The sequence below is a fragment of the Manduca sexta genome, chromosome 14 (genome assembly GCF_014839805.1).
Source record: "Manduca sexta isolate Smith_Timp_Sample1 chromosome 14, JHU_Msex_v1.0, whole genome shotgun sequence".
NCBI lineage: Eukaryota > Metazoa > Arthropoda > Insecta > Lepidoptera > Sphingidae > Manduca > Manduca sexta.
The window spans coordinates 2482155-2508221 of NC_051128.1; the positions used below are offsets into that span (position 1 = coordinate 2482155).

A 26067-nucleotide genomic window follows, 5' to 3' on the forward strand; every position below is an offset into this window, starting at 1 on the left:
AATTACAAAACACGTATGCCGCACTGCTTGTCATCGAGGATTTTGATTTTATTTTTCTAAATGTTTAACATAGTTACGAACCTTGAAACCGGTGACACTACTTGGCGGTAAAAATAGACATCTATACGGATTATAATCTGCCTTATTTTTACAATAAAAATAAACTATTCTATCAATACTCTACGCACCTGTCTCAGCGGAAAGATGCTCGCCACGTCACTGAACCAAACACCCGCCGTGAGATAAACAGCCATAAACTGATAACGGCGCAAACAGCCGTAAAGATCTTTATACAGTGACATCACAGAATCACCGCGCGACGCTGGCCGTAAACTGAACAATGAAGCCGCAGAAATGGACCTTGCGGCGTTGAGTTAAGCCTGTACTGATTTTATTTTAGGGTGCGTCGTAACCGGACGAATGCGCGCGTAAGTCTCGCGAATTGCACGCGAGTGAATGCTCGTGCACCGCATACGTGTCTCTCTAAACATCTGTATGATTAGTATAACGATAGCTTCTAAGTAAACTATTGTATCTGAAAAAATAGTGATTGACACTGTTTTAGAGTTTCGTTAACTAAGTACTATTGAGTACCAAATCCATTAAAAAAAGTTGTAAATATTTTTTTTAATGGGCTTGGTACTAAACAGTACTTTTACTCATCAAAAGCAATGTTACAATAAAGCGCATAAGCAGTGATAGCAAAGGCGATTGGTCAAACACAATTCCTACCAACTTACATTTCCAAACTTGTCAAGTTATTATGTATAATGAAAAGAACAGTAAACAGCTCTCTCTAGAAAGATATCTTCCTCCTCTCACACGTGGATTACGAAGCATCTTTCAAAAATTTTCTTCCACTACAGGAGCATACGTGGATTACGAAGCATTAGCATGACACTAGATTCAACCAGCCCTATCGTCTACCTGCTCGTATCTCAATGGAGGCCATTTTCCCTTTTCAATTCGCGTTGTGTGCGCGAGAGCTGAACTCCCTTATAAATATTTACAATGAGGCAACACTTTTTGTCGATAATATGTTGACATTCGAGCAATCGTGAACAGATCCTTTGCAAAATATTGAGGATTCGCCGTTTGAAGGACTTTATTTACTTTGAAGATACTGTATATTTTTCTGGGAAGTAAGTCGATCTTTTCAAGTACCTACAATGTAATGAATATTCATTGTCGATGAGAGAACAAGGTTGCAGTTCTAGGCGGCCGCTGGAATTATTTTCATTTTTCATTTTAGGAAGGCTTACAGACTAATTTTGTAATTATACAACAATATATTCTAACAAATTGCTGATAATAAGCCTCCACCTTTAGATAACTTAAATAAGCGCCTTTGTATAAGCGAAATTAAGACGGACTTTTACACGGCATTACATTAAAATTTAAGCCAATATGTCTCTAAATATTTTATAAAGTATCCAATTAATTATCAGCAAAGGACTGCTGTGTTAACAATCGTTTTACAGTTGTCGTGCTGGTGCAGAATAGATCAATGTTTAGGTTCAGAGACAAACTATTGAAGTGGTTCATACTACGAAGCCATAATGCTGGCTAGTTTTATATTTGTGGCTTATCATACAAAGGTTAAAAAAATATTCAATGAATCCACACGTTTGTGCACGATCCATTATCTATGGGTATATGTTTTTCCTTTATGGCTTCGCGGTTTAAAGTATGTCAAGTATGTAGTTTACATCAAATACTAGGCATGTGGTGCTGGCAGGTTCTCGTTCCTAATTTAAAATGTATAGTTATTCCAGCCAGGAGAATAAAAGAAAAATAAAATTATTCCAGCAATAACACTGAAGAGATGACATCTAGATTTATTGATGTACTATACTGTGGGGAACGACGCAGTTGTACCAGATCATTTGAATGAAGTGTTCTTTCTCATAACATTATAATTCATCTTATCTTTATTATAGCTCAGAGCGCGAACCTTTTTTCTACTTGCAACAGGTAACACTTGAGGTATGACGGCAGTTTTTCATGTCTTTAGACCTAATGGCTTGGACTTACTGTCATTGGTTGGGCACCGTGAGGTTCTGGGTTCGATAAGTTGAGCGAATTTATACAAGATTTTCGATTTGAAAAGACACTTTTGACAAATAATACTGGTATTTCTACTTTGTAAAGGAATTGAGCTTAGTAAACTAGTTGTGAAATATTTCTTTATCTACCCTTGTTAAGGATAAAGACGTGATATAATGTATAACATTTACGTGGTTATCAGATTCGACTCAGTCTACACTTCAAGTATTGATTCCATCAAACAGCCTATATTACAATTTGCTGGCAGTGATAAGCATTCGCCTTACACAAGCCCGTCTATGCACACAAGAATTAATAAGCAACTCACAAATCATAATCAATGTATCACTCAATCACTCACTCAACATCATTCATCCATTCGTTCCAATCAACAGATGCGCACACATCTAGGGAGATTGTAGACATTTCAATTAGAAGGCGGTCGGCTAGTGGCCACTACAACGAAGCGCGCCGACCGCGTCAGGTATCCGTAATTCCTACTAACTATACATGCACCGCTTTGTGTTGACGACATTCTCCGATAATTTAATATAGCGAGCAATGTACGACGAAATTGGGCGGGTTGTCGAAATTGTACGGTATGCAGGTATGCGGCGTACATGTAATTTGCTTTGGGATATGTGAATTGGGTAATAGGGATAAGTGATTGACGGGTTTCGGGACTTTTTATATAAAACTGGATGACTAGACGAGGTCTTTGCTTGTCGGTTAGTAAAAAGTAGAAACAAACAAGTTACAATTACGAAGTAATGCATGAGATTGCGTTTACCTCCCGGAGCCATGAGTAGAATGTCCTTAAAGATTTTTTATCGAAATAAAAATAGTTTAATTCTAGTTTCATTTCGATAACCCGCGATGGAAAAACAGGGGTGTTATAATAATATAATATTTGAATCACAAATAATATAAATTTCGCAAAATTTACATTTACATATGGATTTATTTCCAACCTATTCAAATAATAGTTACGAAAATAATAGTTTATGAATCTATAGTTTTGTAATTACTAAATTGTCTATGGTAATGGAGCCATTATTTGAAAATCTTTTCCTATATCGTTCGAATTTTGAATGTAGCCAGTAAACAACTACGTTATCTTTTTAATCAAATATTTAAGAGTGCAATCAACATAGTGAATTGGCCAAACTTTTTAATGTACAAAGTTTTGATCCAAGTTTGGTCCAATCGTCGCGTGCCGTCACTCAACAAAAGTTAAACAAAAGTTGTCCTCCGAAGTCAACTTTGGATTAGGTTTGAATGAAGTCGGTCAGTGGTGGCCTCTTTGAGTTTATTAAGTAATTTCAGGTATTTGCTGATCGATGCCTCAGTAGTGAAATGTAAAGATTTTCTTTCTTTACGTATAGACTGACGAGAGATGATTACTCCTCGACAGTCGAAACAATTATGCCGGCCTGTTGGAACCGGATATACACAGTCTGATCCCGGAACGCCACACCGCTATGTGGGCCACTATGGCGGGTTTTAACACATTGTGTACAATGGTCGCTATCCGGCGGATACAAAATATATCCCACAACCAGCAATACAAAACCTACCAGACATATTCACAAACTTTTGCACTTAGAATATTAGTAAAAAAAAATAATAATATTAATCAATATAAAAAGAGAGGCACAATCAAAACCTCATTACAAATATTGATGAAACCCTTGCTCTTATCACCTGTAATAAATAACATTTCCACGTGTAATAACGCAACGGAACTTTCACCCCCGTACTTTTTTCGAACTAAGTTCTGTAAATGGCCTTGCACCAGTTACACTTGACCCAAGCTCACGGCCGCTCGGACTGGCAAATAGCACGGAAAGTTACACGGTAGGTAGCGGGTACACGGTTTAGTTTTGCCTGCACAATTGTAATGAGGGTCGGTTCTTTAAAAGTGGTTATATTGTATTAGCGCCAGACGATCCATACTGTGCAATCATTGTGCTGACTCAACTGGAGTGGTAGCTTTCAGGGGCGAAGGGTCTATATTACCCGATCCCGCCGGCTTCCCTTTATATAGAATCTAATTATCATTAGAAAGATTTGCAGACCGCATTTATAAATATCAGTAGTTATACCTATGTATCTTGTGACGAAATTTAAATTAGATTTTATCTCTATTCTACAATATAATAATAATAATATAATATCAGCCCTGTATTATACTATCCCACGGTCGGATACAGGCCTCGTCTACTAAGGAGTTAGACTAGCTAGACCCATAGTCGGCATCCCACGCACAACGGCCCGACCTACTACGGGCTAAGTGCGAAAAAAGGAGCCCATCAACATAGAGCATAGAACATACTACTAAGAGGGATTAGGCCTTAGTCCACCACGCTGGCCTAGTGCGGTTAGAGTAGACTTCACACACCCTCGAAAATTCCTATAGACAATTTCTCAGGTATGCAGGTTTCATACCTATAACATTAACAAGTGAAAATCCCTTGTGTTAAAATGATCTAATGTTTATTGAAATGCGTGGAAACGGCCATTAATCGTGGTCATCTGATGTCAGCGTGTGAGTGACACTATGCTAGGCTAGATATATTTGTGACCTAGATATTTGTCAAGTGCACGCAACGCTAGACGGCGCGGAAAACTGGCTAACTTGTGACACGAACTGGTGTTGACGGGATGATATGTGACTAATATAATTTACAAATATACATCACGCCTTTATAAAGGGTAGGCAGAGGTGCAACCAGGGCACCTACTTTTCGACATGAGTGTTCTGTTGTGTGTGAAAGGAGGCGAGCTTATCGCCATATTGGGAATAAGTTCCAGGTTCCTGGCTGATTCCGAGCAGAAAAAAATACATCCTAGTTGAATTAATGTTCTTGTATCAATGGGAACAAATTCCAGGTTCGCAGTGGATACCGAACAGAAAATAATTTAACCTAACTTAACGAATGCTCTGGTATCAATTAGAGATAAACAGGACGTCACTCGTCAGTCTATAAATACTTTTGTTTGTAAATTATCTCAATTTTCGATCTTATTTCTTTGTTTCTATATTTCCATATTCGTTCTACAATGTATATTGTTAGATATATCGGTCACGATCTTGGATATAATCCTTTTTCTTAAATCAGCCCGACGAGTACAAATTAGAATTATAACTCATTAAAAATATTTATTCTACGAAAAAACTTTAGTGTAATTCGTTTTCAAAGAAAATATAGTTAAAATACTATTTTGTCGTACAAAATTATAATTTTTTACCAAAATGGAAATTCATTAAGTGTCTGGCAACCCCAAAACACGAGTTATTAGCGCTGTAAATGAATATTATTAACGTATCAACGCAAAGCAAACACTCTTTGATGAAAAATAAATCGTGAACGTAATAAAACCGCCTCCGTAACATAACGTTGTGTGTACAACGTCGGTTGTAATAACATCGTGGGAGAAAATTAAAATTTCTACCACGCGTGGTAGATTTTTATTGGCGTAATAATTATGAAAGAGTTTTTATTTTATGTAAAGCGCGGTAATTTGTTTTAAGTACGTAAATGTTTAATTGTGTGCTAGAAAAATGTATGGAGATTTATGATTTGCGAAATGAGGTTTGTTGTTTTAAAATTAGAGTTTACGAATAATAGCGGTCGAGAGTGTGGGTCTGGGTTTTCAATTTCTACGATATTATAGAGTTTTAATGCGTTAATTTATTGTGCTCACTTGATGGAATTATTATTAGAATATTCTAGAATCTAATGACAGATTACTATATATTCTGTTTATTTATTTTGTGGAATGGCTTTGCTATTATATTTTGTGTCTACACATTGAGAATGGTAAAGATAAGTTAAACCCTCTCTCCTCCATTTTCCATTTCTTTTCTAAGTATGACAATGCATTTTACATTTCTCTGGCAATTTGTTTGGTGAATGGTGGCGGTGACTTACCACCAGGTTTTAACTGCTTAGGGACTTGTCATTTACCGTTAAAAAGATCTTTTTTAGGTCATTTGCATTAAAAAAAGACCCATTTGAGCACATTAATAAGGATATTAACATATTATTAAATTGAAGCTCTACTACCAGTGAGTCTTGAACCCCGTCATTGAAGGGTGATTAAGTTTTAAAAATATTTTTACACGCATTGATGTTTTTAGATATAGAAAAAACAACTTTAAAATAAAGAGAACAAATGATAATATCAGCCCTGTATTATATACTGCCCCACTTTTGAGCTTGGGCCTGCGCTATTACTGAGAGGGTTTAGGCTCTGATCCACCACGCTGGCCCAGCACGGGATGGCAGACTTCACATACCTCCAAAATTCTTATGGAAAATTCTCAGGTATGTATGTTTCCTCGTAATGGTTTTTCTTCGCCGTTTTAAATTCTAACACATATATTTAAAATGTTCAAATATAAACACGAGAGTCACATCAAAGATTCTCTAACTAAAAACATCGAGGAGGTTACGCTAAAAAGTTCAATCGTATTAACTTTAAGCACGAAAGGAGTTTGAACATTTTCCATCGGCTCTTACTATATCGGCGGTTTTCATCTGTCGAGGGCCATTGTGAGTGGAACTGGCACGCAACATCACCCCCCCTGCCCCCTGCAGCGTTCTACTTTTGAATCTGGAGAGGCGGTTTCAACGAGAGCACTTTTTTTTTTTTTTTTTTTACCACGATTGCGGCAACGATTTTTGCTTCAGCCAGCCGGTGTGGGTTCGTTATTAAAATTGATAGTTTGCGGACAGATGTAACTGGCAGGTGGTATTTGTTTTACCCGGTTTAACAACGTGGCTGTTTGCGACGCGGATGATTTGTTTAAAACTTTGCAAACGAAGTGCCTATGAAAGCTGGCTAAATATGAATCATGCAATTGTTATTTACTAACGATGCTATATATTATGTAGGTATTTAATAATAATTTTGTTCCAGTCATTGGTCATGAAAGGCAGCTGCCATTGTCATAAATATTATTCGAAATTTAAATATATTTTTTTATAAACGCATAGAAATTGTAATTGATAGCAAACTTACGTATATTAATTTGACATTTAGTTAACATAATCTTAATCATCCATAACAAGCACACCCATTTACCCGCCGTATCTACAAAAACATCAACACAAACGTAACGCCCAAACCAAACAGCTTCAACAACGTGTAGTGGACAGTGTCGCACGGCCGTATCGGAACTCGCCGTGGCCAAATATTTGGACGACGTCCAGGCAGGCTAGGGCTGTCAAAAACAGATACTGAATTTCGGTTTTCAGAGCAAGAATGTGGTCAATAGAATTACTTGTAACACTCAGTGAATTTTTTTTTACCAATATGCAAAGTCAAACCTGTTGTGCAAGTGATGCTTAAGAAATTACCAAGAAAAGGGTCAATAGAATTACTTATAACAATCAGTGAAATTATTTTTTTTAACAGTATGCAAAGCCTAACTTTTTGCAAATTATGCTAAAGAAATGAACAAGAAAAGGGTCAATAGAATTACTTATAATACTTTAACTGCTGTTTTTTTTATCGGTTCGCACAGCCTAACCTGTTGCAAATGATGCTAAAGAATTTTTTTAGTCCCGAATAAAAATGTAAAATGTACCAAAATTAAGACAAACTTTTTCCGAAATATGTTGTATTTTTCTTTCTCTTTTGTTAAAATTTTCTTTGAATTGACAACCCTACCGGGCCCTACAGCAGCCGGTTGTAAATTAAACTCGTATATTCAATGGTTTATTATAATAATCACAGTCGCGCCAACAATGCGTGAAACGAACATAACACGTGATTAATTTAGTTTCGCGGTTTTGTGCCTTCGTCGAGGTGATTCGTTGTGTATTTGTAGGTAAGATAATTTGTCGCTTTGTTAGTTACTGGCTGCGTATACGGCCAGCAGTATGGTGGTTTTTTAGTCCGATTTTTGTATCAGACAATTTTTTTTAACACGTGTAAATCCGTTTATGGATTTCTACCGGACTCGCCGGTAAAACAGCAACAGATCAGTTGGATTAACGGCTGCGTATATGGCCAGCAGTATGGGAGATTTTAAGTTTGATTTCCAAGCTGGACCATGTAAAAAACTTTGTGTACCCTTTCTATGAGATTCTAAGTTCACTCGAACATTGTGTCCTTTCTTGGTCACATTTGATTAATTCCAGATTGTACGTATCGACCAGAGAACTTAAATCATGTAGGTCAATGACTATATAAAATTTAGAGATGATCCAATATAGAAAAAAAAAAAACTTTTTTTCATACCATTATAATTGTGTCCATAAATCACCGTCAAAGTAACATCATAAACTTCCCAGACCGTTAACGTGAGTTTGTTAATTTTTAACTGGATAGATTTTATTACAAACCTTCACTAGAGCGGCCGTAAACTAATTTATGTCGCATAACGATGCAGATTAATTCATTTACGCTGCGGTCCTTCATACGCGGAAAATGGCGTCGAGCGCGTGATGTTATTAAAACTTTCTGCACTCGTTCTGGTTTATTATTAAGGCATTAATGGTTTAAAATAAATAAATGGTTTAAAACCCGCGTAAGTCTCCCACTTAAATATGTCCCATGTATATAGATCTGGTTTCAAAAATGACGGTATAGTTGTGTCATGGCGAGGCGTAATCATCTCTCGGCAGCCAACAGTATATGTGGACCGTACACTTGATTTAACATCAGGTGTAATGGAGTCATTGACTTACTTGTATAAAAAAATGAAAAAAAATAGATGTCACATTTGCTTTTCTTTATACGAGCGAGAATGTCAGAAGTGACTGCCTAAAAAGAAATTATAAAATACACTATATTCATCTCCCTTAAACATAAGATATTATCTCTCATAATTTTCAGTAAATTATAGCCTGATACAGTGGTAACTAACAGATATCGCTTTATGTAATGAAAAAGTATAACAATCTAACCGCCCCTCCATTTACTCATTGTTGCAAACTCCAACAGAAGGGGGGGTGACTATTGTACCCGTCAACAGCAAGAAGAAAGCGCGAAGTCGGCCAAACTAATTATTATTCCCGCTCTGCGTTTCACACTCAAACAAAATAATACACAAAGCTGACGTCGGGAGATTTGTGCGGCCATTAATATAAATTGCACAACATAACCGCGTAGAAAAGCGTATGTTACAAGATTCGATGTGCAAGATCGTGGGATTAAAGTTTTTAAATTTCGAATTTTTTTCTATAGTTCAAATATAGTATACGTGGGTAGATGTTGTTTTAATGATTTCGGAGGATTTTGGTCTTATTTTACTTAGTAAAAGTGCTAATCCATACTTATATATACAGCTCCATCTTAGTAAGAGTATATAAAAAATATTAATAATAGCGCAACACTGCAGATTTTAAAGTCACTACGATAATTCGAATATAAGTATAACTACATATACGCCTTTCTCTTCGTTATGATTAGCAAATCTTTGTATAAAACTCCATTTTCAAAAATGTTAAACATAATTTAATACAATCAGCCGTGTAAAATCCACGTATAATGCGTCAACTATTTCGCGACATTTCTAAACGTGTGCAACATTGTTGCTTTATTAATGTTATTTATTTTTCGACTGAATTATGTTTATTGCAAACGTTTGCCGTTCGTTACAAATATTGCACAATAATTTGGCCCGGTACCTGTAATAATATCCATCATAGTCTATTTCAATCATCGAATTAAGGATGGATTGCATAGAAATGTTGTTTCGTCCAATATTTTGAGAAATTATCTTGTTTAAAGATTATTAAATCGTCTCGATTTGTTTCCATTAATTGGCAAGACGTGTAAGGGGCTTAGATAAGGTGCCTTTTAACATTCGCTTATGCCACGCTAAATGTAATATAATGAACTATTCTCACACACGAGAGATCGTTTTATAGTGTATCGGGAGCTGTTCCTGTCGCCATAGGATCAAGCGGGGGGAGGGGGGGCTTTATAGAAGGCATTAAACAGAACAATCATTTTGTTGACATGTACTATATGTGAATCTGATATGCACTAGGTATTCTTAGTCAGACACTTATACAATAATATTAATGAAGTTAATATAATAATAAAATATTTACAGAAAATATTCTATTATTATGAGTATTAAAAATATACAAATCATGATATGGAAAAAATATGAAGTATTTACATTGGTGGTTTGCTAAATTCACAGTAGCTTGAGTTATTATCGCATGAGCGCAAAATTCTTCTATGACAATTTCACCAATTTCCGCTCTATATAATAGAATTCTTTGTCTTCAAAGGACACAAACATGCACATTACCACTTAACAGAAAACATCACCAATCGAAACTGAAATACCGTATTCTCACGTAATATAACAAATGATTATGTTTGGTAAAGCTGGCTGTCCGCCAACCGCTTCGCTGCCATGAATGAATACGCTACGGTGTCGTGTTTCACGTGCGTAGTAACCACGTGCGGCCTTCGGGAGTGCTTGTACGATAGACCACTCGTGTGATGTTGGACAACTTAGAAGGAATAGGGCTAGCGTAGTCTCAATTACGGTACAATACAATACAAAATATTTTTTTTTTTCTACACTGTTTGCCAACTCTTTTCTTTGCCGCCACATCAAGTTTTGGAATAGTTTGCTAGGATGCTTGTCCTCTCCTTCCTATAATCCTGGGTCCTTCCGCCATAGAGTGAAGATGGATCTTAGAAAGCCAGCATGATTGTGTCGTATGGCATAAGATAGCCATCTGTTGCCAATCGATACTTTATTTGGACGGCATCGTGCTTCCCATCAGATTCAGTGAAGTTTGTTGAAGTTATACACGGATACCAAACAAACGAACTGTTTTATTATAAGAACAAGAAACAACAGAAAGCTTTTTAAATTTAAATTTAAATTCTATACAGCCATTACCAATTACCAAAGAGTAAAAACTATAAAACTATATTCACAAGATAAAGGCAACAAAAACATTATGCCACAAACATTATGTTTAACATTCTTCCAACAAAGTTACTTTGCCGTGCCAGATTAAAAAAAAGGTATTGTTCGCTACTTCGCCGTGAAAAGCCTTTCCCGCTACAAACGCACCTAAAACAATTATTATACCGCCACCTATGCTATGGCTTTTTCTTAAATTAATGTTTTTAGAACAAGAAATTAGTTCCATATTTTATGACAACATGGTGAGGTTTCTTATTTTCCTGGTCAGGGTATATTTGCAATCGCTATACTTACAATCATGTACTGCGTGCATCCACTTCGTTGTGCCAGTAAAGAACGTCCTTTGAAAATAAATTGCTTTCAGACATTCTGCATAATGACGTTACGGTTCAAGTGAATCAGTAATGAAAAGTATTGTGAGATTATTTCAATTTAAATAGTTTTTGTCGTATTCTTTTTGCCAAACAAAATAAGGACTGTTTTGACTTGTACTCTAATTTAGAAAACATTGTAACCCAAGTAATTTGTAGGAATTGAAAGACTTATAACGTCTCTAATGGTGTTCCATGCAACATTGTAATTCGAAATCCTGGACGACGTTCTATTTTTGAAAAACTGTATAAAATTATTAACACACATTAATATTTCACTCGCATGCGCTGAGTTTGCGAGCAATGGATTATGAACTCTAGTAAATTAGATAAATCGAAATTCGCCAAAAAATTGCTGGTAATATTTCAACCGACGCCACTTCTAAATTGTATTGTGTTGCGAACATAAAAATTCCAGAGGCGGCGGCATTGGGGCGCTTCGTAGGGTTGTCACGTCCTAGTGTTTACACGGATAATATACACTAAATTTCACATAAGTTCTAATCTTTTTTTAATGATAGGGTTAAAAATATTTCTGTTTATTTTTATTGTTGTCAAGATAAAAAAAAAACACAAGACTTGAATTTTGAAGGAATTCATCGTGAAGAAACCTACATACTTCTATAAGAACTTCGACGGTATGTGAAGTCTGTCAACTAGTACTATACCAGCGCGGTGGACTGAGCCCTGAAACCTCTCAGTAATAGCGGAAGCCGGTGTTCAGCAATGGGACAATATACGTATATAATACAGGGAAATTATTATCATGATTATTATATTTAGTACCCCTACATTCACTCATTTACATAATTCGTTATTTACAAAGTTTTAAGACTCTTAAAATTCTTGCTATCGTTTTGCCTAATCCCATATTAAGGATGAAGTTAATTGGGATAAATACTCCTTTTTTACAGCGTAGGCAGGCCCACACAATATGGACCGATGACCTGGTGAGAGTCGCCGGAGTCCGATGGATGAGAGTGGGCCAGAACTGGTCCCTGTGGCGCTCAATGGTTAAGGCCGGTGTCCAGCAGTGGACGATTCCCGGCAGAAATGAAGAAGATGATGACTCCTTTTTTAAATGCTATATATAATGAGCCACTTGATAAAATGTAGTCGGTGCCAACCCTACCGCCTGCCCGGCGCGGGGGCGTCAATTTCACGGGCCAGCGGGCTGTGAGAGCCGATTGGATCCGATGATGATGTAGAAGTGATTAAACTCGCACCGGTAATGCGACGCGAGAAATGACATTTGAATATATGAAATATTCACGATATTCATACCGTGTGGGAAATGGGCGAGTCAGGTACCTACTTGATAATGGAAGTGAAATTGTGGTACTAAACCAGAGGTTCCTAAAGTTTTTGTCTCATAGATTATCGGACCATCCCGATCCAGGCGCTCTATTCAATTGCTATCAAACTAAACTGATAACTCGGCTCTACAATTTACTAATTACATATTTAAGTTCTTATCAAATCGAGAGCACATACTGATTAAACTGTCAAATACGTCAACTACCTAATATTGGTTTAAGTTTAACATAAGCCATTTTTCAAAATTTGCAAACCTCAAAAACAAATCATTTGTACCATTAAAAAATCTACAATATAAGTCGTACTCATTTCAGACGATGTATGCATTCAACAAGCAGATAGTATGCATCGCGGCGCGGCTCTTTTGACGCGCGACACACGCCGGATGCCGCGCGACGCCGCGACAACGCGAGATAGTATCGCTACACAATACACGCCTCTCGACGTGATAGTTTTGTGCGCCGTGTTCTCGTTTTGTTCGAGGATTTAAATATATTTATGTGGTAGGTTGGGCTCCTTACTGTACGCGTTGCAGGGAGGTAAACCTTCTTATAGCATTCAGTAGCTTCCGATAAGTGAGAGAATTTTGAAAATCCAATAAGTAGTTTTAGAGATTACACCTTCTATCCAAACATATAAGTTATGCCGTTTAATAATATTAATACCGCAAAATATGGTGAATAAAATTAAAGGAGACAAAGGAAACGAAATTTAGATTAAAGAATTACTGCGAAAAGTAAATGAACTTATAATGTAGGTGATGTCTGTAGCACGGAAATGCGAATAAGTATAACATCTAAACATAGTTGACGGAATCTGGATATTGTTAAACCTCTACCTACCCCTGCTAAGGGATAGCCGTGATGCTAAATACGATTGCTTCTATAGCTTACGTTCACTATACTGTTTATTATGCATACTAAAATTCAATTGCAAATCATTGCGCCTGATGGAAACTAACTGACCGAGCATAATAGCCGCTTGTGTACTAATAGAAATCAGCGAAGTGAAACAAACATTCAATTGTTGACTATTATATAGTTGTAGAACAGTGTAAATTAAATAAATAAAACTTGCATTATGATTTCTTATGTTTACGTGAATGTTAGACATTGAATTAAAAGTATTTTACGGAATTTTATTGTGGTTTTATTTTTTTCTCCCGACGTTTCGTAGACTTTGCAGCCTTCACGCCCCACTGACCACCATATTTCAAAATAAAATAGCTATTTGTTCTTAGCTATTTACACAAAGTACATGTTGATCGCTAACAGTATAACTTGTTAAATAGTTCTGTCAATATTTTGGCCATGTCAAAGTTTTAGACATTTTTCACCATTTTTAAGTACAGTGCTGTCCAATAGAATGTCGACTGACGAGATGGCATTCGGCAGTCGACACCATTATGTCGGCCTGTTAGAACCGGACACACAGGCTGACTCCAGAACGCGACACACTTACGTGGGCCACTATGGCGGGTTTTAGCACCTTGTGTACGGTGGTCGCTATCCGGGCGGATATAAATATGTCCTACCGCCCGCAAATTTGTAACCCCTTTAGTAATCATTAGGCAGTCCTGATTATAAGCGCTGGGGATCATCCAACTTACTCGTTAGCCCGCACACACGACAGCCCGGCGCGGCTCAGGTGGTACGTAGCGAGTACTAATTGAACTAATGCCGTCGGGGACGCCGATTCAATTCCGATGCGCTTCCGATTGGACCTGACTGGACGAAGAAAGAAAATACTGGATGTGGCAGTTTGTAGACTTTGAAGATGATATGTAGTTGTTTCTATTTGAGGAAATTCATGTGGCATAGAGAATTGACTTCTTTGAGAGCTTGCGAAATGTATTTTTGTCATATCAAGCTATTTATTAAGATTTATTATAAGTATAGAAGATAGAAGAAATATCTTCTATCTTCTATACTTATAATAAATCTGTAGAGAAGTCAATTCTGTACATGAAATATATTTCCAAAATAACTATCAGGGGGTGATTAGGGATCGATACTGATGCCAAAAATGCAATTAGTAAAATTTTTATCTGTCTGTCTGTCTGTATAACCGTTATAGAAACAAAAACTACTCGACGGATTTTAACGAAACTTGGTACTATTATTTGTCATACTCCTGTGCTGGTTATAGTATACTTTTCATCACGCTACAATTAATAGGAGCAGAGCAGTGAAGGGAAATGTTGGGAAAACGGGAGAAGTTACTCCATTTTTAAGCTTCCGTCGCGTGTGCAACCTTAATGGTTAAAGCTACACAGAAATCATGTATGACGGAAATGTTCTCCTTAAAATTATGTAAAAAATATCCCACGACAGCATATGTCTATCTTTTATGGTTGACTCACAATAACACGTGTAACTCCCGATAGCTTAGCAGTTCAAAGCTTTCTCATTATATTTGTCTACTCTTACGTTTATAACACTCTCAGTCATCCCTAATTAAAAAGTTAACATTATTAAATATTCCATAAAAAAGAATCATAGAAATCGGTATAGAAACACCAATGTTATACATGAGATACGCTATTAATAAGCCATCATGCGTGAATACTGAATCATGCTATAAAGATTATTTTTGTATATATATAAGGTCGCGAACGCACAGGCAGGCGGCTTGCTTGGCACCTAGAGGCTAGCGAATCACCTAACGAGTAGCTTCGTAAAACGAACATTCTCGAACGTTCGCGACCGGCTCCATTTTTGAAGTCCGAAATACACGCGGGCGAAGCTGCGGGCGGAAGCTAGTGTTAAATAAATTGTTCGAGTGTTAAGACGATGCGACTGATATTATCAACCACGTTGATGTCCTTGTCACGGGCCATACGATTCCTTAATATCATATCCCAGAACTTGGATATATTTACATACAACCTGCGGGAATTCATAGAAACGGCTCATAGATGTACTGAAACCAATTATTAGGATTAAGTCTGTATAACATCGCATTAGTATTAACTGTTATGGTGTTATAATATAATTATGTATAAAATAAATAAATAAAACTCAGTTCATATACGTTTGCATTGTATTACAATCAATTAAATTTATCAGTTTTAAATATGATAATGTCAAAGCGCTTTACATCTTTGTTTAAGTGAAAATATTTTAATCTTTAAATACTTTGTAATTGAAAATGTATCTATAGAAAACGTCTAGAAAAATACGACCGAATGAACGATCGACTTTAACCACGTCTGCCATATCCTTTGCAAGCGCAAGCTAAGCCTCGTTTATAAGTTCAACAATTTGTCAGTAGGTAAGGTAGCAATTTTATTTTATTAGAAAATATTACTATTTCTCTTGGAGATGTGGAAGGCTGTGTGGTATGTGTAATATAGGAATTCTAATTGATATTTACTGGAACTATCCATGCATGTAGTAGTCCATTGTAAAGAAGAATCTATGCCAATTATTCAGAGACGTTTTTATCTAAGGACGGAGTAAAACTGTGATAACAAGTATGTTTCTCAGTGTTGACGACATGGCAGCCTTCGCAGTATGTAGACATAAGACCGTTGTGATTGGCTAATATTGAGATACAACAATATTAGCCAATCACTAGTCTATGAATAAGGGGATAAGTCTACAACGAAGTACGTCTTTTTACGACTCTTGCTGCCCAAATTAGGGATAATTACCGCGTTCCGCCTTGCCACGGCGTAAATCGCAGAAGTTGGATCAGGTGGCGAAAGTGGCAAATACATTCATTTAAACGATATCGTAATAGCGGCTAGCGATAGCCTAGTTGGGTGTGGAACAGACTGCCGAGACGAATTTACGCAGGTTCGAATCCCAAGGGCATACACCTCTAACTTTTTTGATAATTATATGTGTATGCTTTGTGAATTATCGCTTACTTTAACGGTGAAGGAAAGCATCGTGAGAAAACTTGCATACCTGAGAAGTTCTCTACAGGAATTTTGAGCGTGTGTGAAGTCTACCAATCCGCACTAGGCCAGCGTAGTGGACTAAGGCCTAATCCCTCTCAGTAGTTGAGGAGGCCCGTGCCCAGCCATTGCTGTCCTATTGGACAGTATATAATACAGAACTGGTATTATACATTATATTATATATCGACAAAATAGCTGCATTCATTAAAATTTTACAAAATTCTTCGGAGCTCGCGCGTGGACTGTACCTTGAGATGTAATATAATTCCGTATTCTTTTTTTATCATATTGGGTTTTTCGACTATCGAAGTTCGATGTTACGAGGCTTTAATTAAAAAGTTGTCTAGTTAAAAATTTAAATTCGCTCTTCGATGGAGTTCACTTTGTAAAAAAAAATATTGTAGTTTGGTTATTTTTCTCTCGCCTGTACTTCGTGTGTAAATTTAATTATCTAGACTCTTAATATATTATAGGCAAATATATATTTATTAGGTTTTGCAGCAGACTTAACACTACGATTACAATAATTAAAATATTAAGACCTATAGGCATACAGTCGTGCTTATAAAAAATTCGCAAAGCTATAGTTAAAACACAAATTTACTCGATCTGCTGTAAGTCAAAACCCGCCATCTTGTCTCTTAATAAGGTTTAAACTAGGAACTGGTGATGTTTTTGACAGCTATTTAAGCAATTCTTAACCCCCTCTCAACGCTAAAACAAGTTTATAAGTAAGACTGCTAATGTAAGCCCTAGTTAGGAAAACTCAAGATATATATGTGACAGATAAGCAATGTAATTAATTTTAATGATAATTAACATGAATTTTTCTTTTTGTTACAGGGGCTTCGGAAAACAAGGCTTCCAGTGTCAAGGTTAGTTAAAAAAAATACCTTTCAATTCAAAAACATTACATTAAAATATCATAAAACTTATATACATTATTCAATATTAACGATATTATCTTGAATCACTCAAGCGTATACAAATTGAGATAACCAATTAAGTAATTAGCTAAAGTGGTAATTAATTAATTAATTACAGTGTGCAGTTTCGTCGTACACAAGCGATGCCACGAGTATGTGACTTTCACGTGTCCCGGCGCCGACAAAGGGGCCGATTCCGACGTAAGTATAATTAATTATTTATTAAATTAATTAATAACGATAAAATCTTGCTAATGTTGATTAAATTAATTATAAGTTTGGACAACAAATGAGTTTCAAAATATTGTTGATTAATATAATATCGTATTTAAAAGAAATTGTATTCTTTATGTCAGGTTATTGAAAGCATGCATCCATAAAATATTATATTTTAATTAACACAAACAAATCAACAAAAAAGACTTTTTATATTATTATCCTTAGTAGACATATAAAACCTTTCAAATACTTGTAAAAAATATCTTTACCTGTCAACTGTTCCTCGGATCTCGCAGTTCATTGCCACCTTTTCATAACATGGACGTGAAAATATGAAAAACACGTTCCGAAACTTTGACATGGCCGAAGTGTTGACAAAACTTTTTAACAAGTTATACCGATAGCGATAAACGCGATCAACTTGGTGTAAATAGCTGAAAATAAAGTTATTCGCAAATATTTGTTGCCTAATAACCGTTATTTCGTTATAAATAACCGTTGTTGTTTTGTTACGTTATTGATAACGACGCGATTCGATTCCGGGAGCAGTAATTCGTTTCCTATTCTGACTGATCGGTTTATTAGTTTGTTTGTTTAAAAACTTTTTTATCCAACTAGTTTTGTATGTAGGCTTTTGGCGACATTGATAGAGTCACTGTCGATCAGAGCCTTTAGCAATTTGTATATATTTGGGCGAATAATAAAAAAAAATGTCTTCTGGATTTATTAGCAGTTAATGAAGAAACAACTGAACGAATTTGGTTGACATTTGGCATAGAAATTAAAGATGAAAATATGAGCTACTTTTTACCTCAGAAAAGTGCCAGTTGGACTTTTGTCCTGGAGAAGGTCTATCAGGCTAGCGAATCCTTGAGCAATATATCAATGTATTGTTTTGTAAAGTTTTATAAATATTTTTAAACGCTTCTACATATTAATTTCAATTGAAACATGCTTCTTTTTTCATCTAAAATAAATACATCACTTTGGAGTAAACTAAAGAAAAAAGTATTATTGACATGAACACAAAAGTTTAAAGATGATTTGAAAATTTTTATTTGTTCATTTACTTTGGTGGCTGTAAAAAGTAATTATTGGTGACCGGGAACAACCTGATATTTTTAGCTCAGTCCCGTACGAACCACCACAACTAAAAAATGAAGCGACTATGTATTGCTACAATAATAATGTATTCTGAAGTTACGCATAATTTAATACTAAGACGCAAAAAACTAGAAGTCGGGCCAACTTCACGAACACGCGCAAGAGCCTTGTCGAAAGTTTTTTTATTATAATATCGTATAAAAAATATTGGGGATCATTTTAGGAAAAAGTAATCAAATAATTCTTCTGAATATCATCACCTATATTTTAAATCATTTTTGAAGTAATCCCTTAATACACCATAAATAAAACATAAAAAAGATGCAAATTTTTTTTTTTTTCGTAATTATTTATTATAGAGAGAACTTATAAGTTTCACGTTTTGACTTATAATCAAAAATGATAATTAAACTAGAACATAATATTTTCACATCGAAATAATGATTATTTCATTATTTAAATTTTATCGAAATAAGATATTTTGGAATAACCTAGCCTTAAGGATTCGCTTTGGACTTTGACTTAACTAACAGACGCTAATGGATTAGTTCATTTGAAATGATCACTTGTAAATGTATAATTCAACATCACTTCTACTGCAGTATTTAATATTTGAGTACATCAGGAGTGTTGGAAATGTAATTTGCCCAGATTTCAATATTGTGATTTGTGTTGCGTTAGGAGATTCTGTTCGATATATTCTGATTACTGTATCGTCAGGAGATTCTAGGGGCCCAACGAATCCTCTATTCGATTTCTAAGATCACCGTATTGGTCTAGTGGTAGCATACTTCTTCATACACAGTTCAGGGTTCGATTTCCTAAATTCACGATAGGTTTTCCTGTGTTTGACTGGGATTTGTATCTTACAATACTTTACCCGAGTCTCAACAAGGGATAATAATTAGTTCTGAGGACTGTGGGTGTTCAGCTATGTAAGGGATGAACTTGTATTCCAATGTGTAACGGTTTTTTTTTTAAATAAAGAACAATAGTTTAACTTTAATAGAAGATGTTAAACGCATCACGGCCATAACATAACACCATAACAGTTAATACTAATGCGATGTTATACAGATTTAATCTTAACAATTGATTTCAATACATCTATGAGTCATTTCTGTGAATTCCGACAGGTTACATATAAATAAGGGTGGTTAGTAATAAAATTCCTATTAGTTTAAAGGCATATGTTTTGAGGTAGGACGTTGCCCCACAGTGACCCACGGTGGTCTCAAGCGGCCGCCGCGGTGCATGACACACGCGACCACGCGCGGCACACGCTCCCAACCCCACAGTAATATCATTTAGAACTCCATCGAGTTATTACTCGTTACGCTAATGTTTCATATAAAAAGCTAATAACGTAAAAACAAAGCTAATTTTGCTATGTATTAAGTTATTGCTGCTGGGTTTTTATCCTATTTTTAATCGACTTCAAAAAAAGGAGGAGGTTATCAATTTGACGTGAATTCTTTTTTTTATTCAAAATTCGAATGCTGTCAATTTGATGTTCCTACGTAAAGTTCATTCCACTTATTATTATGACCAACGTTGCGTAACTCAACTGTCAAATTCGGATACGAATTTCGAAATTCGAATTATGCCGGCGTGACTTGTTGGATCAAAGAGTTCTAAGATTATATAGAGAGGACGTTGGGAAGGTTTTCATACAAAAATTTCGCGCTTATGTGATGGTTACTGAATCTACCGTGAAATAGCAAACCACCAATGTAAAATACTTCATATTTTTCTATATCATGATTTGCACATTTTTAATGCTACTATTAGCATATTTTCTGTAAATATGTAATATTTGTCTTAATATCTAAGGACGCTGTGACATCTTGCCACACGGACGTTTCAAATAAGACAGCAACTTATTACCAATTAGTAATAACTTTTGCAGCAAAAATTCGGTCCTGATATCCGGTCTGTAGACTGTAACTAACTATACTGTATAATGTATTTGCGTGTATCGTAAGTGTTAAATTGTTACAAGAGAAGTGGCCTGTATGTAATTAATTCAATGTGCGGCTTGCTATTTTGAGCCGTGATGCGTTTAACAATTACTCGGCCAATAGATTACACTCCATTGAGCAGAGACAATTTAGTTAATAACGTTATATATCTACCCAATTTGTAACAGCTGTGTGGTGATGTTCATTGGCAGGCGTGGTGATTAGTTCAAGCTAGCTTCTTGCTAGTCTCGACTCCTTGCTAATCCTACTAATATTATAAATGCGAAAGACTGTAAGGATGGATGTACGGATGTATATATGTTTGTTCCACTTCCAAGAAAAAACTACTGAACGGATTTGCATGAAACTTTATAGTAAGTATTTTTGTGTAATTCGGTCATAATATAACGATACATATCAAGTAAGTCGGAAAAAAATGCTATCTTGACGTACGCTGCCTAAAACGTTGACCCTGGGAAGGTTGTAGGCTACTTTCTATCCCGGGTAATATATAGCGGGACTTTTATCCCAGAAAACTCCTTCACGCGGGCGAAGCCGCGAGCAAAAGCTAATATGAAATAAAAATCAATTATACAAAGGAGGAATGCGAAAGGATATATTTAGATCAGATTACGCATTAAGACCGTGTCCTGATTCCTGAATAAGCAGGTGGACCTCATAAGCCAGTTGAGAACGTAGTCTTTATTTTGAGAAAGGTCTTTCATGTAGGCAACTGACAAAAATCTTATCCCCTTATTCATTGACGTTATTTATATTGCTATACAACAATATTAGCCAATCACAACGGCCCTATGGCTACGCTCTGCGAAGGCTACCATGTCGTTAGCACTGAGAAACAGACTTGTTATCAAAGCTTTACTCTGTCCTTGCATAAAAAAAACGTCTATGAATAAGGGGGATAGTATTTAATAAAATATAATACTACAAAAAAGCGGCGATAGCCTAGTTGGGTGTGGAACGGACTGCCGAGACGAATGTCCGCAGGTTCAAATCCCAAGGGCACACACCTCTGACTTTTCTAAAAAATCATGTGTGTATTCTTTGTGAATTTATCGTTCGCTTTAACGGTGAAGGAAAACATCGTGAGGAAACCTGCACATCTGAGAAGTTCTCTATAGGAATTTCGAAGGTGTGTGAAGTCTACCAATCGGCACTAGGCCAGCGTGGTGGACTAAGGCCTAATCCCTCTCAGTAGTAGAGGAGGCCCGTGCTCAGCAGTGGGCAAGTATATAATACAGGGCTGATATTTTTATTATTACAATACTACCAAAATTAGAATCATATTTTATCTTACTCCTGTTATAAACCAAAGATGTTACAAGTATGGTAGGTTAGCTATGTGAGGGCTTTTATCGTCCTCACCGGTGAAGATCGCGACGCGTTCCCTTATCTTTATTAAGATTTTACAAATCTTTTTTATTTCTTCTTTCCTGCCAGCCCGAGTTGGCTTCTTTGTTTACTTTATAGTCTTTCATTTATTTTATGTCCAATATAACATGAAATTATAAATTGTCTTTAGTTATATAAGCGAATTTATTCAAGCAATACTTAAATATTCTCATGCATCTTGACTTATCATAAGCGCAACTAGGATTCTCTATTTAGTAAATAAATATTTTTTTTATGACTCTTGCGAAGGCTTCGTTGTAACGCAATATGACTGCAGTGCTGATGTCTCAGGTTCGATGGCCGGGTCGGGCAAAGTGGTATTGGGTTTTTTTTACTCAGTATCAGCCCGGAGTTTGGAATTTGTTCCCGATATGGCGATAGGTTTGCACTCTATCAGATCATGGGACGGAATACACACGATTACACCTTATATATCTCTTACCCCTTTCGGGATACAAAAAGGCGTAAATGTATGTTACAATATCTAGCAAAAGTTAAGGAAAATTTTACATTTCTCAACAATAATATAAATGACAGCTCCAAACTTCATCTTCCAACTAAAGCTGAAGTCAAACATCTAATCGACTAGTCTAGAACTCGAACGTCAAACGCAAACACGAAATAGCAATTAGGGCAGATACTCCCAAGTCATTTTGTCGACGTAATATCGACCAGTGCGGAATCTCTGGATTAATATAACTTTGTCACGTAGAAGCGATATGGAGACCCACTACGATGCAATTACAAGTATTATCTTTATATCAATCCATAAAAAATATCAGGACCTCTTTCACTAATTTTAAGCAAATATTTGGGAGTTATCGTATTAAACGGCTAATGTAAATAGTAGATTTTATTACCATTTGGAAGCATAGATTAGTGTGTCTTTATTTAGTCGACTTATACATTTATGTGATTAGTAGGATTTACTCAGATGTGAAGCTCGCCCTTAATGTATAAGAAATAGTGCTTCACTTTCAAGTATTTGAACCTTAATGTATAAGAAACAGTACTTATTTTCAAGTAATTTTTGGATCTGTCAATTTAAGAGGTTTTTGATGTTAAGAATATAGTGTATTTTTCTAATAGTACTAACACTTTATTGGCGTGTGATAACTTTTACAGCTTCATAGGATTTGATAAGATCTAGTACAGCGGCGAGAAGGAAATTGATATTTATTGGCTTCGACATTTGGGTTGTTTTTTTATGAATAACAAAGTACCCATCTCCATTAGCAGTATTTATTTCGTATGTAGCGAAATATGATCTAAATTATGTTATTTCTATTATAATTATTAAATATAAATTTTAGGCTCATTTAATCAGCTCAAAGATTTTCTTTGAAATAAAACTAAAAACTATTTAAAGGATTTTATCGCGGTTTTTTATATTATTATTTTCTCCCGACGTTTCAAAAGTTGTATATTTGAAAAATGTAGGTAGATATTGTAACTTTGACTTTACGGATGAACAACACCTCAGTCCCCCCCGTGACCATGAAGGCTGCAAAGTCTTCGAAACGTCGGGAGAAAATAATAATATAAAAACCGCGATAGAATCCGTTAGATAGTTTTTAGTTTTATTTCAATGTCTAACATTCGCGTAAACATAAGAAATCAAAGATTTTCTTTTAATGAGTACGACAAACTATAAACGAATGTGAAATAGGAATATATTGCTCTGTCCAATTGTTCTTTTAGCATAAAAAGATAGCTTTTTTAATAATCATATTATTATTACCATATTTGGATTTTGGGTACTATGAACGTCATTTTGTAATTAAAATTTTATAACGATTTGGAAACGTTATTCGATCTTTGTTCAAAATAATAGTAACTATATAGACAAGAACTTATCTTAATGCCTCCCGTCCCCTCTATCCTTGCGTCAAGAGGATATGGATCAGCATACGTTGAGTACAATTAACCATGTATAAATACTAAATGCCAACAGGACACACGCACGAGACACAACTTTCGCGTTCACACATACTCGTCCCCAACGTTTTGCGACCACTGCGGCTCGCTGCTGTACGGGCTCATACACCAGGGCCTCAAATGCCAAGGTACCCGGGGCCTCGGGCCCCGTGACGTCACGCTTATCATCCGGCTTTACGTGTCACTGTCCGCTACGTTTACAGATACTTCGGTGACGGTGCTTTCTGCTAATGCTTTTTTTTCTAGTATTTTTTCTCTATTAGTGTTTCAGCACTTATTATTCGCTCTATTAGTGTCATTAACACCGCTTGTTGTTGCAAAGGCCGCCTACGCGCCACACAAATGGAATACGTGGACATTTCTTGCTCCCACGTTCTGTGATCACTGTGGCACATTGCTGCACGGTCTGGCTCATCAAGGATACAAGTGCGGAGGTATAAAATTTAAAGTATACAAAGTACACGAAATGAGCAGGGAGCTAGTTCCCGAATGCACTTAGAGAATGCGATGTGCCAATGAAACGTGTTAACAGAATAATTCCATGCATATCGATAGACGGTAATGTAAGTATTCGGTGTCTGCAATCACTAATGTAATCCTATCTGAGAGCAAGTTTTCACAGAACTAATTGCACGAAGCATTTAAAAGATAAAATGAATTTCAATATTGTTCGTCTTCATCCCCTGTTTAATATTAATTCACTTCAATTAGGTCTCTCACGATAGCTTCCATTTATTCAATACTCTATTTGTGTTAGTACTTTGCACAATACGAGCTGGCGTGCTAATTCCATGTATTAAATAATGAATGTTATTTTTATTTGAGTATCTTCTATTTCAGTTGTTTTCATATTGGAATAACGACTCACTCTTCCTTAACCTTCAGATTACACTTAACAGTCGCCTGATAGTGAATGTCGATTCTGTATGCTACTCATGCAGGGACTTGTCCTTCGTCAAACCACCAGCTCGTACTGTGTAACAGACCCTTACTTTTGCATCTTTGTTGAGCATTATTGAAACTTGCCTGTGCTTAGTTCTATTATTTGTGGCACGCAAATAGGGCATGGCGGTGTCGAGAAGGAATCCCGTTATTACGCCATGTGGCGGAGTGATTGGCGCGCGCACGCAACCGCAAGCGCCGGCTCCACCGAATGACCCGGCAATGCATATTGCATAAGGCGTGAATCACATATTTACTATATTAAAGAAAAGTCGTCACGAAGCTCGTGCCGCTCGAATCGATACCTTACCACCGCCACGTCCGTGTTTCCTTTACATAGATTGTTTTAATATCGCTTATGAAGTAGATTTTATCGAAAAACTCACCCGAGCGCTCGCCACCTCGTCCCCAAGTTTATTTGTTAACCACTGCGCGCCTCTCGCGGGGTTTTATTCAAAGTTTCCCCTACCTTGATACATTTAGCGAGCGTAATTTTATTAATTTCATCAAAAGCGGCTACGTTATAACTACATTACAGTTCGCATTTCGTGTAAATACAACGCTTCGAAGTCGCTTCATTCTCACAAACTTCTTAGCTACTTGCTAATAAACTAACTTACTTTAAGCGAGTTTGCACTTACGATCTAGTTTGCGAGTTTGAACATCATTGCGTTAACATTTGTTCCGGTGTGACGCATTGGTTCAAACGTTTGTGTTGGAGTGTTGGTGATGGTGTTGTTGGTGTGCAGCATGCGACATGAACGTGCACAAGCGGTGCGAGGAGTCGGTGCCGAACCTGTGTGGGTGCGACCACACCGAGCGCCGCGGACGCATACAACTCGCCGTTTCGTGCCAGGGGAACAAGCTCACTGTCGAAGGTAAATGGGATACATAAATCCTCAGGTTATTTACCTAGATGCATTTTATAAAGAAATTCTTTATTAATCAATAAAAATATATAAAACGGCCTCTAAAAATTATGATCTTAAACTTTTTTCTGAGTATGGAAATA

At 36.3% G+C, this 26067-nt stretch overlaps 1 protein-coding gene across 2 annotated transcripts in view; it reads left to right on the forward strand.

Annotated features, from left to right (window-relative positions):
* The window catches only part of LOC115442801 (protein kinase C, brain isozyme), a 205738-nt gene that overhangs the window by 167861 nt on the left and 11810 nt on the right, over positions 1-26067 (forward strand). The window contains exons 2-5 of one of the 2 annotated variants that reach the window (XM_030167965.2): positions 17399-17430; positions 17600-17682; positions 24130-24241; positions 25805-25933. In XM_030167965.2, coding sequence (XP_030023825.2) covers positions 17399-17430; positions 17600-17682; positions 24130-24241; positions 25805-25933 — 356 coding nt within the window. Of the gene's footprint in view, positions 1-17398; positions 17431-17599; positions 17683-24129; positions 24242-24435; positions 24548-25804; positions 25934-26067 lie in introns of both variants that reach the window. The other variant, XM_030167966.2, reaches the window with a different exon arrangement.